This window comes from Salmo salar, chromosome ssa01, assembly GCF_905237065.1.
Source record: "Salmo salar chromosome ssa01, Ssal_v3.1, whole genome shotgun sequence".
Classification (NCBI taxonomy): Eukaryota; Metazoa; Chordata; class Actinopteri; order Salmoniformes; family Salmonidae; genus Salmo; species Salmo salar.
Window position 1 is genome coordinate 163,772,316 of NC_059442.1, and position 17,852 is coordinate 163,790,167.

General features: G+C 45.2%; 1 protein-coding gene across 9 annotated transcripts in view; it reads right to left on the reverse strand.

The window, feature by feature from the left end:
- Window positions 1–17,852, reverse strand: part of psd3l (pleckstrin and Sec7 domain containing 3, like) — a 162,594-nt gene that overhangs the window by 76,427 nt on the left and 68,315 nt on the right. Inside the window, exon 1 of one of the 9 annotated variants that reach the window (XM_014144581.2) lies at window positions 16,424–17,095. The exons of 7 other annotated variants lie outside the window; for them this stretch is intronic. In XM_014144581.2, coding sequence (XP_014000056.1) covers window positions 16,424–16,434 — 11 coding nt within the window. In that variant the 5' untranslated portion in view covers window positions 16,435–17,095. Of the gene's footprint in view, window positions 1–16,423; window positions 17,096–17,852 lie in introns of those variants that run through there. One more of the 9 variants, XM_014144572.2, reaches the window with a different exon arrangement.

The window sequence follows — 17,852 nt, forward strand, 5'->3', positions numbered from 1 at the left end:
AGGTTTTACTGTGTGAATACACCCCAGGACAGGCTGCAACGTCACACATCTGGTGACCAGACATCTTTAGGTTTTACTGTGTGAATACACCCCAGGACAGACTGCAACGTCACACATCTGGTGACCAGACATCTTTAGGTTTTACTGTGTGAATACACCCCAGGACAGACTGCAACGTCACACATCTGGTGACCAGACATCTTTAGGTTTTACTGTGTGAATACACCCCAGGACAGGCTGCAACGTCACACATCTGGTGACCAGACATCTTTAGGTTTTACTGTGTGAATACACCCCAGGACAGGCTGCAACGTCACACATCTGGTGACCAGACATCTTTAGGTTTTACTGTGTGAATACACCCCAGGACAGACTGCAACGTCACACATCTGGTGACCAGACATCTTTAGGTTTTACTGTGTGAATACACCCCAGGACAGACTGCAACGTCACACATCTGGTGACCAGACATCTTTAGGTTTTACTGTGTGAATACACCCCAGGACAGGCTGCAACGTCACACATCTGGTGACCAGACATCTTGAGGTTTTACTGTGTGAATACACCCCAGGACAGGCTGCAACGTCACACATCTGGTGACCAGACATCTTTAGGTTTTACTGTGTGAATACACCCCAGGACAGACTGCAACGTCACACATCTGGTGACCAGACATCTTTAGGTTTTACTGTGTGAATACACCCCAGGACAGACTGCAACGTCACACATCTGGTGACCAGACATCTTTAGGTTTTACTGTGTGAATACACCCCAGGACAGGCTGCAACGTCACACATCTGGTGACCAGACATCTTTAGGTTTTACTGTGTGAATACACCCCAGGACAGGCTGCAACGTCACACATCTGGTGACCAGACATCTTTAGGTTTTACTGTGTGAATACACCCCAGGACAGACTGCAACGTCACACATCTGGTGACCAGACATCTTTAGGTTTTACTGTGTGAATACACCCCAGGACAGACTGCAACGTCACACATCTGGTGACCAGACATCTTTAGGTTTTACTGATGGCTAGTGAAAGACCTATCCCACCTATCTATTTTACAACAGAAAAAGTAATGCATGTGTTAATGTCGACTCGTCACCATCTCATTGTGTGAACTTTAAATTGATGTGGCTGGTGCTTTTCAATCCAGTTCTGTGCTTTTAAATCCAGTTCTGTGATTTTCAACCCAGTTCTGTGATTTTCAACCCAGTTCTGTGATTTTCTTCTACCTGACAGTCATTTGAAAACGTTTCAATTAAACTCCTTGAAGAGACATCAGATTGCAGTGACAGTGGAGCCTGGGAGTCAAGTGGTATTTAGTAGTTACCCTTTCATTCCTGACAATGTCATGTCAATTGCTTTTACCTGCTAGGAAGATACTGGCTGCACATTAAGTTCATGCTGATCGGTGAAGACAGACAGTGATGGTGGCAGTATTAGCACTGGGATCACCTTCTCATTGACTCAACATTAGAAGTGACGCGAAGTACAAATAGTGTACTTCCTACACACTGCAAGGCTAAATAGAGCAGTTTGTCTTTCAAACGAGGCCAGCCTGTCAATTAACAACAATTTCTTATTTATAATGACGACCTGTACGTAGACTAAGAAAGGAATCCATCTTACATCTAACCAGACAGTCCAACATTTAAAAAAAAGACTAAATAAAATCACCATGAGCGGAGATCAGGGGGAAAAATCCTCAAACTAGACAGACATACCATCAGTGACTTGAGATGATGTAATGGGGTCTATGCAGTATGCAGCATATAAACCCAGTACTGGATCAGAGGAGCAGGTTCTGCTGCCTCACAGAACACAGTGGATCCACTCACAACACAGATAGAGAGGAGAAGGAATGACAAGGACCAGCTAGAACCAGCCATTAGGGAGTTCTCGCACAGGGCCGGCCCCGATGAGAGGCAGTGTCAGTAGCAATTAGGCTGTAACATCCAGGGTGTGTGCTGCTCGGTCCATTTCTCTCCAGCAAGGCTGGCACAGCGGGCGGGTGGCGTGATGAACCATGATGAGTGGCAAGCCATTTGATGTTGCACAAGGACAACCGCTAAATAAAAACCTAATTTGAACAAAACTGTAGAGTTGAGAAACAACTTGAGTTCCTAACTTCTGTGCAAATGTTGGCCTACTGTAAGTTGGTTCATTGGTAGTAACAATTAATTGCATCACTCTCAGGCGTAAAATCCTACTGTCATTGGAGCGCAATATCCAATAATGGAGTTGAAAGGTCAGCTGATACGAAAGGTCTATTTCTATCAGACATACTGCACCAGACAACTGCAATACTAATGTGCTTAATAAGTGTGGAAAACATGGAGCAATACCACATGACTGTGCTTATAAATGAAAACAATACAGCCAGTCAAGAGATGGTGGGCTTTTTCAACACTGTACTGGGTAAAAAAGAAAAACCAATAGTTTATACTGCACTGCCACCTGTTGATTGTACAAGCACACAGCAGTACAATAGACTTCATTTCTACTACAGAGAGCTCTGTAATATCCAAACATAAAAACAATGTACTACTATTGCAATTAAACCAGTGAAAAAAGGGACGTGTGGAAGACAGAGCGAAACAAGTCAAAGTAAACGGCCCTGTTCATCCAGAGGCGCATTCAGTAGAGAACAATTTGGAACAGCATGTGAAATAGGTTCATGATATATAAGGTATCATATGCCAGCTCTATTCAGGACATTTAGAAATGTAACTATCTGCAACATTTGCATACTGAACGTGGCCCTGAACATCAGGCAGGACTAGAGAAGGCCACTGTGACAGCGTTTCCCATTTGCATCCCATTTCCCTACGTCAACATGCCTGTGTTTAATCCTGTCATTTTACTACAACCCACTGCTCTAAAAACAAACCAAAAAAACTGGGTTAATACACCGTCTTGTGCTGTGTGTGTGTCTGCGTTTTTAATTTAGCAACAGTAAATGTATCCTACCCATTACCACCTGGATGGATGGATGGCACGCACACATCCTACCTATTACCACCTGGATGGATGGATGGCACGCACACATCCTACCTATTACCACCTGGATGGATGGATGGCACGCACACATCCTACCTATTACCACCTGGATGGATGGATGGATGGCACGCACACATCCTACCTATTACCACCTGGATGGATGGCACGCACACATCCTACCTATTACCACCTGGATGGATGGCACGCACACATCCTACCTATTACCACCTGGATGGATGGCACGCACACATCCAACCTATTACCACCTGGATGGATGGCACGCACACATCCAACCTATTACCACCTGGATGGATGGCACGCACACATCCAACCTATTACCACCAGGATGGATGGCACGCACACATCCAACCTATTACCACCTGGATGGATGGCACGCACACATCCAACCTATTACCACCTGGATGGATGGCACGCACACATCCAACCTATTACCACCTGGATGGATGGCACGCACACATCCAACCTATTACCACCTGGATGGATGGATGGCACGCACACATCCAACCTATTACCACCTGGATGGATGGATGGCACGCACGCATCCAACCTATTACCACCTGGATGGATGGATGGCACGCACACATCCTACCTATTACCACCTGGATGGATGGATGGCACGCACGCATCCAACCTATTACCACCTGGATGGATGGATGGCACGCACGCATCCAACCTATTACCACCTGGATGGATGGATGGCACGCACGCATCCAACCTATTACCACCTGGATGGATGGATGGCACGCACGCATCCAACCCATTACCACCTGGATGGCACGCACGCATCCAACCTATTACCACCTGGATGGCACGCATCATACCCATTACCACCTGGATGGCACGCACACATCCTACCTATTACCACCTGGATGGCACGCACGCATCCTACCTATTACCACCTGGATGGATGGCACGCATCCAACCTATTACCACCTGGATGGCACGCACGCATCCTACCCATTACCACCTGGATGGCACGCACACATCCTACCCATTACCACCTGGATGGCACGCACACATCCTACCTATTACCACCTGGATGGATGGCACGCACACATCCTACCTATTACCACCTGGATGGATGGCACGCACACATCCTACCTATTACCACCTGGATGGATGGCACGCACACATCCAACCTATTACCACCTGGATGGATGGCACGCACACATCCTACCTATTACCACCTGGATGGATGGCACGCACACATCCAACCTATTACCACCTGGATGGATGGCACGCACGCATCCTACCCATTACCACCTGGATGGCACGCACACATCCTACCTATTACCACCTGGATGGCACGCACATCCTACCTATTACCACCTGGATGGCACGCACACATCCAACCTATTACCACCTGGATGGATGGCACGCACGCATCCTACCTATTACCACCTGGATGGATGGCACGCACACATCCTACCTATTACCACCTGGATGGATGGCACGCACGCATCCTACCTATTACCACCTGGATGGATGGCACGCACGCATCCTACCTATTACCACCTGGATGGCACGCACACATCCTACCTATTACCACCTGGATGGATGGCACGGCACGCATCCTACCCATTACCACCTGGATGGCACGCACACATCCTACCCATTACCACCTGGATGGCACGCATCATACCCATTACCACCTGGATGGCACGCACGCATCCTACCCATTACCACCTGGATGGATGGATGGCACGCACACATCCTACCTATTACCACCTGGATGGATGGCACGCATCATACCTATTACCACCTGGATGGATGGATGGCACGCATCCTACCTATTACCACCTGGATGGATGGATGGCACGCATCCTACCCATTACCACCTGGATGGATGGATGCGCACGCATCCTACCCATTACCACCTGGATGGCACGCACACATCCTACCCATTACCACCTGGATGGCACGCACGCATCCTACCCATTACCACCTGGATGGCACGCACACATCCTACCCATTACCACCTGGATGGATGGCACGCATCATACCTATTACCACCTGGATGGATGGATGGCACGCATCATACCTATTACCACCTGGATGGATGGCACGCATCCTACCTATTACCACCTGGATGGCACGCACACATCCAACCCATTACCACCTGGATGGCACGCACACATCCAACCTATTACCACCTGGATGGCACGCACACATCCAACCTATTACCACCTGGATGGCACGCACACATCCAACCTATTACCACCTGGATGGCACGCACACATCCAACCCATTACCACCTGGATGGCACGCACACATCCAACCTATTACCACCTGGATGGCACACACACATCCAACCTATTACCACCTGGATGGATGGCACGCATCCTACCCATTACCACCTGGATGGCACGCATCATACCTATTACCACCTGGATGGCACGCACGCATCCTACCCATTACCACCTGGATGGATGGCACGCATCATACCTATTACCACCTGGATGGATGGCACGCATCATACCTATTACCACCTGGATGGATGGCACGCATCATACCTATTACCACCTGGATGGATGGATGGCACGCATCCTACCTATTACCACCTGGATGGATGGATGGCACGCATCCTACCCATTACCACCTGGATGGATGGATGGCACGCATCCTACCTATTACCACCTGGATGGATGGATGGATGGCACGCATCATACCTATTACCACCTGGATGGATGGATGGCACGCATCATACCTATTACCACCTGGATGGATGGATGGATGGCACGCATCCTACCCATTACCACCTGGATGGATGGATGGCACGCATCATACCTATTACCACCTGGATGGATGGCACGCATCCTACCCATTACCACCTGGATGGATGGCACGCATCCTACCTATTACCACCTGGATGGATGGATGGCACGCATCCTACCTATTACCACCTGGATGGATGGATGGCACGCATCATACCTATTACCACCTGGATGGATGGATGGCACGCATCCTACCTATTACCACCTGGATGGATGGATGGCACGCATCCTACCTATTACCACCTGGATGGATGGATGGCACGCATCCTACCTATTACCACCTGGATGGATGGATGGCACGCATCCTACCTATTACCACCTGGATGGCATGGATGGCACGCATCATACCCATTACCACCTGGATGGATGGATGGCACGCATCCTACCTATTACCACCTGGATGGATGGATGGCACGCATCCTACCCATTACCACCTGGATGGCACGCATCCTACCCATTACCACCTGGATGGATGGATGGCACGCATCCTACCCATTACCACCTGGATGGATGGATGGATGGCACGCATCATACCCATTACCACCTGGATGGATGGATGGCACGCATCATACCTATTACCACCTGGATGGATGGATGGCACGCATCCTACCTATTACCACCTGGATGGATGGATGGCACGCATCCTACCTATTACCACCTGGATGGATGGATGGCACGCATCATACCTATTACCACCTGGATGGATGGATGGCACGCATCATACCTATTACCACCTGGATGGATGGATGGCACGCATCCTACCTATTACCACCTGGATGGATGGATGGCACGCATCATACCTATTACCACCTGGATGGATGGATGGCACGCATCCTACCTATTACCACCTGGATGGATGGATGGCACGCATCATACCTATTACCACCTGGATGGATGGATGGCACGCATCCTACCTATTACCACCTGGATGGATGGATGGCACGCATCATACCTATTACCACCTGGATGGATGGATGGATGGCACGCATCATACCTATTACCACCTGGATGGATGGATGGCACGCATCATACCTATTACCACCTGGATGGATGGAGCGCACGCATCATACCTATTACCACCTGGATGGATGGATGGCACGCATCATACCTATTACCACCTGGATGGATGGATGGCACGCATCCTACCTATTACCACCTGGATGGATGGCACGCATCATACCTATTACCACCTGGATGGATGGAGCGCACGCATCATACCTATTACCACCTGGATGGATGGATGGCACGCATCATACCTATTACCACCTGGATGGATGGATGGCACGCATCATACCTATTACCACCTGGATGGATGGATGGCACGCATCATACCTATTACCACCTGGATGGATGGAAGGCACGCATCATACCTATTACCACCTGGATGGATGGAGGCACGCATCATACCTATTACCACCTGGATGGATGGCAGGCACGCAGTAAGATGAGGCAGATGCTAAACAGGACTGTTTTGCTAGCACAGACTGGAATATGTTCTGGGATTCTTCATTTGGCATTGTGTACACAACATCAGTCACTGGCTTCATCAATAAGAGCATTGATGAAGTCGTCCCCAGTGACGTACATACAGTTGAAGTCTGAAATTGACATATACCTTCGCCAAATACATTTAAACTCATTTGTTCACAATTCCTGACATTTAATCCTAGTAAAAATTCCCTGTCTTGGGTCAGTTAGGATCACCACTTTATTTTAAGAATGTGAAATGTCAGAATAATAGGAGAAAAAAATGGATTTCAGCTTTAATTTCTTTCATCACATTCCCAGTGGGTCATAAGTTTACATACACTCAATTAGTATTGGGTAGCATTGCCTTTAAATTCTTTAACTTGAGTCAAACATTTTGGGTAGCCTTCCACAAGCTTCCCACAATAAGTTGGATGAATTTTGGCCAATTCCTCCTGACAGAGCTGCAGTAACTGAGTCAGGTTTGAAGGCCTCCTTTCTCTCACATGCTTTTTCAGTTCTGCCCACAAATTTTCTATAGGGTTGAGGTCAGGGCTTTGTGATGGCCACTCCAATACCTTGACTTTGTTGTCCTTTGGAAGTATGCTTGTGGTCATTGTCCATTTGGAAGACCTATTTACGACCAAGCTTAAACATCCTGATTGATGTCTTGAGATGTTGCTTCAATATATCCACATAATTTTCCTTCTCATGATGCAATCTATTTTGTGAAGTGCACCAGTCCCTCCTGCAGCAAAGCACCCCCACAACATGATGCTGCCACCCCTATGCTTCACGTTTGGGATGGTGTTCTTTGGCCTGTAAGCATCCCCATTTTTCCTCCAAACATAACGATGGTCATTATGGCCAAACAGTTCTATTTTTGTTTCATCAGACCAGAGGACATTTCTCCAAAAACTACTATCTTTGTCCCCATGTGCAGTTGCAAACTGTAGTCTGGCTTTTTTATGGCAGTTTTGGAGCAGTGGCTTCTTCCTTGCTGTGCAGCCTTTCAGGTTATGTCAATATAGGACTTGTTTTACTGAGGATATAGATACTTTTGTACCCGTTTCCTCCAGCATCTTCACAAGGTCCTTGTTGTTCTGGGATAGATTTGCACCAAAGTACGTTCATCGCTAGGAGACAGTACGCGTCTCCTTCCTGAGCGGTATGACGGCTGCGAGGTCCCATGATGTTTATACTTGCGAACGTGGTACCTTCAGGTGTTCGGAAATTGCTCCCAAGGATAAACCAGACTTGGAGGTCTACAATTTTTTTCTCCTGAGGTCTTGGCTGATTTCTTTTGATTTTCCCATGATGTCAAGCAAGGAGGCACCGAGTTTGAAGGTAGGTGTTGAAATACATCCACAGGTACACCTCCAATTGACTCAAATGATGTCAATTAGCCTATCAGAAGCTTCTAAAGCCATGACATCATTTTCTGGAATTTCAGGCTGTTTAAAGGCAAAGTCAACTTAGTGTATGTAAACTTCTGACCCACTGGAATTGTGATACAGTGAATTATAAGTGAAATAATCTGTCTGTAAACAATTGTTGGAAAAATTACTTGTGTCATGTACATAGTACATGTCACAACAGACTTGCCAAAACTATAGTTTGTTAACAATACATTTGTGGAGTGTTTGAAAAACGAGTTTCAATGACTCCAAACTAAGTGTTTGTAAACTTCGACTTCAACTGTACCCCAACCTGAATCCATGGATTACAGGCAACATTCGCACTGAGCTAAAGGGTAGAGCTGCCGCTTTCAAGGAGTGGGAATCTAACCCGGAAGCTTGTAAGAAATCCTGCTATGCCCTCCGACGAACCATCAAACAGGCAAAGCGTCAATACAGGACGAGAATCGAATCATACTACACCAGCTCCGCTCGTCGGATGTGGCAGGGCTTGCAAACTATTAGACCACAAAAGGGAACCACAGCCAAGAGCTGCCCAATTACACAAGCTTACCAGATGAGCTAAATAACTTCGATGCTCACGCGAGGCAAGTAACACTGAAACATGCATGAAAGCATAAGCTGTTCTGGACGACTGTGTGATCACGCTCTCCACAGCCGATGTGAGCAAGACCTTTAAACAGGTCAACTTTCACAAGGCCGCAGGGCCAGATGGATTACCAGGATGTGTCCTCCGAGCATGCGCTGAACAACAGGCAAGTGTCTTCACTGACATTTTCAACCTCTCCCTGTCTGAGTCTGTAATACCAACATGTTTCAAGCAGACCACCATAGACCCTGTACCCAAGAACACTAAGGTAACCTGCCTAAATGACTACCGACCCGTATCACTAACGTCTGTAGCCATGAAATGCTTTGAAATGCTGTTCATGGCTCACATCAACACCATTATCCCAGACACCATAGACCCACTCTATGACGATGCTCTCTCTATTGCACTCCATACTGCCTTTTCCGACCTGGACAAAAGGAACACCTATGTGAGAATGCTATTCATTGACTATAGCTCAGCGTTCAACACCGTAGCCCCCCTCAAAGCTCATCACTAAGCTAAGGACCCTGGGACTAAACACCTCCCTCTGCAACTGGATCTTGGAGTTCCTAATGGGCCGTCCCCAGGTGGTAAGGGTAGGTAACAACACATCCGCCACGCTGATCCTCAACACGGGGGCCCCTCAGGGGTGTGTGCTCAGTCCCCTCCTGTACTCCCTGTTCACTCATGACTGCACGGCCAGGCACAACTCCAACACCATCATTAAGTTTGCTGATGACAACAGTGGTAGGCTTGATCACCGACAACGATGAGACAGCCTGTAGGGAGGTCAGAGACCTAACCATGTGGTGCAAGGACAACAACAACCTCTCCCTCAATGTGATCAAGACAAAGGAGATGATTGTGGACAACAGGAAAAGGAGGACCGAGCACGCCCCATTCTCATCGGCGGGCTGTAGTGGAGCAGGTTGTGAGCTTCAAGTTCCTTGGTGTCCACATCACCAAACTAACATGGTCCAAGCACACCAAGACAGTCGTGAAGAGGGCACGACAAAACCTATTCCCCCTCAGGAGACTGAAAAAAATGTGGCATGGGTCCTCAGACCGTCAAAAGGTTTTACAGCTGCACCATCGAGAGCCTCCCGACGGGTTTCATCACTGCCTGGTATGGCAACTGCTCGGCCTCCGACCGCAAGGCACCACAGAGGGTAGTGCGTACGGCCCAGTACATCACCGGGGCCAAGCTTCCTGCCATCCAGGACCACTATACCAGGCTGTGTCAGAGGAAGGCCCTAGTCATAGACTGTTCTCTTTGCTACCGCACAGCAAGCGATACCGGAGCGTCAAGTCTAGGTCAAAGAGGCTTCTAAACAGCTTCTACCCCCAAGTCATAAGACTCCTGACCAGCTAATCAAATGGCTACCCAGACTATTTGCAATACACGGGAGGATCTTGTCAATGATCTCAAGGCAGCTGGGACCATAGTCACCAAGAAAACAAATTGGTAACACACTACGCCGTGTAGGACTGAAATCCTGCAGCGCCCGCAAGGTCTCCCTGCTCAAGAAAGCACATATACATGCCCGTCTGAAGTTTGCCAATGAACATCTGAATGATTCAGAGGACAACTGGGTGAAAGTGTTGTGGTCAGATGGGACCAAAATGGAGCTCTTTGATATCAACTCAACTCGCCGTGTTTTGAGGAGGAGGAATGCTGCCTATGACCCCAAGAACACCATCCCCACCGTCAAACATGGAGGTGGAAACATTATGCTGTGGGGGTGTTTTTCTGCTAAGGGGACAGGACAACTTAACCGCATCAAAGGGACGATGGACGGGGCCATGAACCGTCAAATCTTGGGTGAGAACCTCCTTCCCTCAGCCAGGGCATTGAAAATGGGTCGTGGATGGGTATTCCAACATGACCCAAAACACACGGCCAAGGCAACAAAGGAGTGGCTCAAGAAGAAGCACATTAAGGTCCTGGAGTGGCCTAGCCAGTCTCCAGACCTTTATCCCATAGAAAATCTGTGGAGGGAGCTGAAGGTTTGAGTTGCCAAACGTCAGCCTCGAAACCTTAATGACTTGGAGAAGATCTGCAAAGAGGAGTGGGACAAAATCCCTCCTGAGATGTGTGCAAACCTGGTGGCCAACTACAAGAAACGTCTGACCTCTGTGATTGCCAACAAGGGTTTTGCCACCAAGTACTAAGTCATGTTTTGCAGAGGGGTCAAATACTTATTTCCCTCATTAAAATGCAAATAATTTTATAACATTTGACATGCGTTTTTCTGGACTTTTTTGTTGTTATTCTGTCTCTCACTGTTCAAATAAACCTACCATTAAAATTATAGACTGAATTTCTTTGTAATTGGGCAAACGTACAAAATCAGCAGGGGATTAAATACTTTCCCCCCCCCCCCTCACTGTACATATTACCAACACCGGTGCCCCTGCACATTGACTCTGTACAGGCACTCCCTGTATATAGCCCCGCTATTGTTATTTACTGCTGCTCTTTAATCATTTGTTATTCTTATCTCTTGCTTTTTCTTAAACTGCATTGTTGGTTAAGGGCTTGTACGTAAGCATTTCACTGTAAGGTCCACAGCTGTTGTATTCGGCGCATGTGACATAAAATTTGACACGCACCATACCCACTACCACCTGGATGGATCACTTTTTCACAGCAGCCACAATAAGAGCAGGAAGATGTGATCCTGGGAGACTAAAAGGAGGAGCTTGGCCAGTGACCCTGGGAGACTACATTTTTACATTTTACATTTTAGTCATTTAGCAGACGCTCTTATCCAGAGCGACTTACAGTAGTGAATGCATACATTTCATAAAAAACATTTTTTCTTCCTGTACTGGCCCCCCGTGGGAATCGAACCCACAACCCTGGCGTTGCAAACACCATGCGTTGCAAACACCATGCTCTACCAACTGAGCTACAGGGAAGACTAAAAGGAGGAGCTTGGCCAGTGATCCTGGGAGACACTAAAAGGAGGAGCTTGGCCAGCGCCTTATATCATACTAATTTTGATGGATATTTTGTAAGCGCGAGATGTGTACTGGATCCGAACGACAGGCGTTCCACCCACAGCAGTGTTATACTTGGAAAGCTCTCTGGCAGAGCCAGAGGCCCCAGGGCTAAAGAGCTGGACGGATATATATGGGTTGCATCCCAAACGGAACCCTATATAGTGTACTGAGAAGTGGGGGGGAGGGATGTGGAGACACGCTCCACTTTGACACCATCCTCTGACTCATCCTCAAAACACACGTTGCTATGCATATTTTTTTTTTAATGCGAGGCAACAACTTCTATTGATCTGTGAAATGGTGCTAGGTTACAAGAAAAAAATACTGGGTATTTGAGTTCTTAGTGCCTTCAGAAAGTATTCATACCTCTTCATTAATTCCACATTGATGTTTTACAGCCTGAATTTAAAATTGATTAAATATATTTTTCCCCCCTCACCCCTCACCCATCCACACACACACAAACACAATGACAAAGTGAAAACATGTTTAGAAATTGTAGCTAATGTATTGAAAATGAAATCTCATCCATATATGTATTCAACCCTGAGCCAATAAATGTTAGAATCACCTTCGGCAGTGATTACAGCTATGAGTCTTTCTGAGTTGCACACCTGGATTGTACAATTGCCCATTATTCTTATTAAAATTCTTCAAGCTCTGTCAAGTTGGTTGTTGATCATTGCTAGACAGCCATTTAAGTCTTAAATTGGCTTGAAAATCAATGGTAAGTCAAAACTGTAAATTAGGCCACTCAGGAACATTCACTGTCATCTTGGTAAGCAACTCCAGTGTATATTTGGCCTTGTGTTTTAGGTAATCGTCCAGCTGAAAGGTGAATTTGTCTCCCAGTGTCTGTTGGAAAGCAGACAGAACCAGGGTTTCCTCTAGGATTTTGCCTGTGCTTATATCTGTATTCCATTTATTTGTATCCCCCCCCCAAAAAAAAACTGTCCAGTCCTTAACGATGACAAGCATACCCATTACACCCCCATGTTTGAAAATATGAAGAGTGGATTTGCCCCAAATATAATGCTTTGTATTCAGAACATAAAGTTAAAATTGCTTTGCCATATTTTTTGCAGTATTACTTAAGTTCCTTGTTGCAAACAGGATGCATATTTTGGAATATTTTTGTTCTGTACAGGCTTCCTGTTTTTCACTGTCATTTAGGTTAGTATTGTGGAGTAACTACAATGTTGTTGATCCATACTCAGTTTTCATATTACAGCCATTAAACTCTAACTGTTTTAAAGTCACAATCGGCCTCATGGTGAAATCCCTGAGCTGTTTCCTTGTCTCCAGCAACTGAGTTAGGAAGGACACCTGCATCTTTCTAGTGAGTGGGTGTATTGATACACCATCCAAAGTGCAATTAATAACTTCATCATACCCAAATGGATATTCAATGTCTACTTTTTTTAAATTTTTTACACATCTACCAATTGGTTCCCTTCTTTGCGAGGCATTGGAAAACCTCCCTGGTGTTTGAATCTGTGCTTTAATAAATTCCCTACTTATTTGAGGGACCTTCAAGATAATTGTATGTGTGGGGTACAGAGATGAGGTAGCTATTCAAAAATCATGTTAACCACTTTTATTGAAAATAGAATGAGTCCATGAAACTTGTGAAGCACATTTTCACTCCTGAACTTAATTAGGCTTGCCATAACAAAGGGGTTGAATACTTAGTTTCATTACATTCCAGCTTTATGTTTTTTATTCATTTCTAAAATGTTCTACAAAACGACAAATATGTCCACCTTGAAATGATGGTGTATTGTGTAGCTCAGCGACACAGAAACGTTATTTAATCCATTTTAAATTTAGGCTGTAACATGTGGATAAGTAAAAGGGTGTGAACACTTTCTGAAGGAACTGTATACTGTGAAAATACAGAACGGTTTCAATTCCAGAACCACAGCCCCAGTGAAGAATTCACATTCCTGGGTCAGTGGAGCAATGTAAGACAAACGAAAATTCACCATTGAAGGTTAGACAAAACCAAGTTATTCATAGTTCTGCATTTAACTGAGCAAATGGTAGTCACACGTTAAAGTAAACTGATTGTTAATTTAGCGCAAAAAGATAGTTATTGAAACAAAGGCTGTCTGTTGAGTAGGCACAAGTACTTAAAACTTTTTTTTTATACAACCAATAACTGAAGTTGTCCAGCCAATTTAGTGACCCCAAAACATCTATTTCTAGAGCTATGCACCAACCAAAACTATAATAAAGCTACACAAAGAGAAGTATTATTTGATTTTTCATTAGGGAGTTTACAGTGCGTTTTGGATTGTGGGTCTGGCACTAAAACGCAATGTAAAATAAAGCAGATGTATTTGAGGGAAACAATTAGTGAAAATACTTTCTGCTGCCCGAGCCTAATCCTTAAAAATGGCACCTAAACACAATTTGGCTGCTTGCACTATGGAACCGTGGCACCGCTGATCATGGTATTAACTGTACATGAACGCCCTTGGTTTCAATTATTTATTTTAAAAAAGCTTACTGAAAATACATTAAGGCCATGACAGAGAAGGTGAACTTGCTTAGGAGTCCAGTGTACTCTATCATCTTATAACTCAAACACTTCCCAATTTTCTTTCTTAACAAATATGGCTACAACTGTTGCTAAGTAAAATGTAGGCTTGTGCCATTATCTATGAAACAGTATTCGTCGGCACCAGCCTGGGGTTTTACTGACTAGGATGTTGCTCGGACGGTTGGCCCATTTTTTCAGTTCTCCTCAAGTGCTTGATTTAATGTCAGCACTCCTCCGACCATAGCAATGGACCACTGTTTACTTGACCTAGCACATTCATCTCGTAGGCATGTGTGCTAAAAAAGCATGCTTGAATTCATACACAAAGGTTATCCGTGAGTGAGTGAGAGTTATGGATGCAGTTCTAGATTTCTACCACTGTGTGGCACAACTAAGTGAAAGCCAAGGGAGATTCAGCTTCATGCATTGTACAGCTGCCAGATGGGTTATAAAGGTTTATCATCGTGTTCCTAGGAAATCACCTCATTCAACTGTAATGCTAGACATGGACTACAAACTTGTTTCTTCAAATTGGACATCGCTTCACTGACTCACCCCTCAAGGAGTTATCTAGGCAACAAGCTATGCCAGGTATCCTTTGCAAATCCAATGCAATGCATTAAAGAATGTCTGGCATTCCTCACTTAGGATAGCCCAGCATAAGCACACACACAGTCCAGTTGACATAGCCAGATAAAAACACAAATACTATACGGTCTTTTCAATATAGCTTCTCAGTCAACTGGACTTTTTAGAGTATTTGTGAGTCGAAAGATTGACACATGCAAATAGTCTTTTTTCCAATTACGAAATAGTAGCAGGAAGAGCTTATCGTAAGACTGCTGAAATGTTTATAGGAAATAAGCAGACAAAAGATCAAAAGCCTGAATGTATGACTATTTTAGTCAAAGTATCCATTAGTAATGTGAAAGCAGAACACACTAAATTGACAGTGTTTGACGTGATGAATGCGATATCCCTGACGCGGAGCAAAACAATTGGTGTGAATCGTATGGAAATAATTGAAACAGTTTTGCATAAATGCAACCATGAAATGCACGTATCGTTTGATTATTGACAATGACAAACAAAGCTGGTTTGGTAATCACGTGCTTCGTTGACTGTCACGCAATTCCAGGGTAATAAAGAACGTATTTCCTTATTTTGAAAGGATATTCACTAAAACAACGAATATATGTCATGATTCCATGCACTAAAAGAAAGACAACCAAAAGAGCCCAGTTTAGTGAGTAACGTTTGCGGCACAGCTGTTACCGTTGAACGTTACATGGGCTGCGTTTAGTCAGGCAGGCCAATTCTGATATTTTCTCATTTGGTATTTTGACCAACCAGAACAGTTCTGATAAATCTGATGTGCTTGGTCAATAGACCAATTAGTGGAAAAATATAAAGATTTGGGCTGCCCGTCTAAACACAGCCTTAGTTGTTTCGTTTAGTGAGAAAGACATTACTGAGAGAAGAAACCTGTTGAAAATCCCTCTCTCTCAAAAGGACACTCCTACGCTCCACCCTCCTAAAAAGACAACAGTGTCGCCTACTTGCCAACTTGTAACTGTGCCATGGATAACTCACCTTCCGAACATTCCTGCGGCCCGTTGGTTAGACGTCACATTTAGTCAACTGTTTGTTTTGTGTTTCATGCGAGTAAATAGCACTAAGTCGTCTCATCGCAAGTTGGATTTCAATTCACCACCGTGTCAGCGTCTCATCCCCCCCCAAAAAAACTTTACCTGCTGCGAGATTGTGCACAGATATCCAACAATTAAGTCTGAATACGTTGCTTTAAAACGACTACGGAAAGTTATTCGCGTGCATTCCAGTCCAAATGTGTAGAGTGCAGCTCATGCTGTGTATTAGTACCGCGCGCAGTCCACAATACGTTTGTTCAACGAAGAAGAAAATAATTTTACTTTGTTGAATCTCGGCTCATCTCCTACTAGGCTGAAATGTGGAGGCATTTCCCACAAACCATTGCATCCAGATAGCGAGTACCGAAAGAAGAGAGTCCCGTCAGAGCGCAAGAGGCGAAGCGAGAAGGTTCACTCCCGTCCAAATCTGTCCACGATATGCAGACCGCCTGCCTTCCCGCCTTTGGGACAACGACTCCCATTGTTAAAGCGGAAACAAGATTCTCTCGTCATTATACAGCATCTCTGGTCCCGTGCATCGAAACACACATCAAACAGAGAAAGTTCTAACATCCTGCCTCCCCGCGAGCTGCAGCACAACTTCCCCTTCAGCGGAATAGGCAAGGAGTGGAAGAACTGAAGTAATGAAAGACTGATGCTGAAAATTAACACTTCAATCTGCTCATCCATCGGACTTGCCCAAGTATATCTAATTTATGTTAATGGTTATGTTAATGACATATGGTTTGGCATTCTCCATCTTTGGGATTAACATGGACAATAAACTATTCGTCATTTCAATCGACTGCATTTTGTCTGATGAGTCATGCCAAAACAAACCTCCATTTTAAAGCAGTAAAGCCTCTTATATAGGTCTAAACTAGCAAAGAAAACACAGACCATTTCTCGACCACAATAACCCTTATTTCAGCCAAACAGGCAATAACAAAAATACACAGTTGATCCTCCTAGGATCAAGATAGAGACAAAACAAACCATTTGCATACAGCCAGTGTATAATCAGCATTTAGAAGGCTTTTACTGAGCATTGAAATCATGTGTCATTTGGTCTGAAAATGAGAAACCACTGCAATTACAGAACCAACTCATCTGTGACGTTGGGTTGGATGTTCCTCAATTCTGTCAATTCAACTTAAGGTTGCAACATTTTGGAAGATCAAAACGAAATTAACCTTTCATTTGAATGACAATGAATAATGAAGAACCTCAGAATCTGCACTGCACTAAAACGTAGGCCTAAGTCTATTGCATGAAAACCCTCCAGCAAAACAGAGCTTTAAAGAAAAAAAATGTCGTACACAAGCTCATCGTAACTCAAGCTCATAGTCTAATAAAGCAAATGACGGACCCTT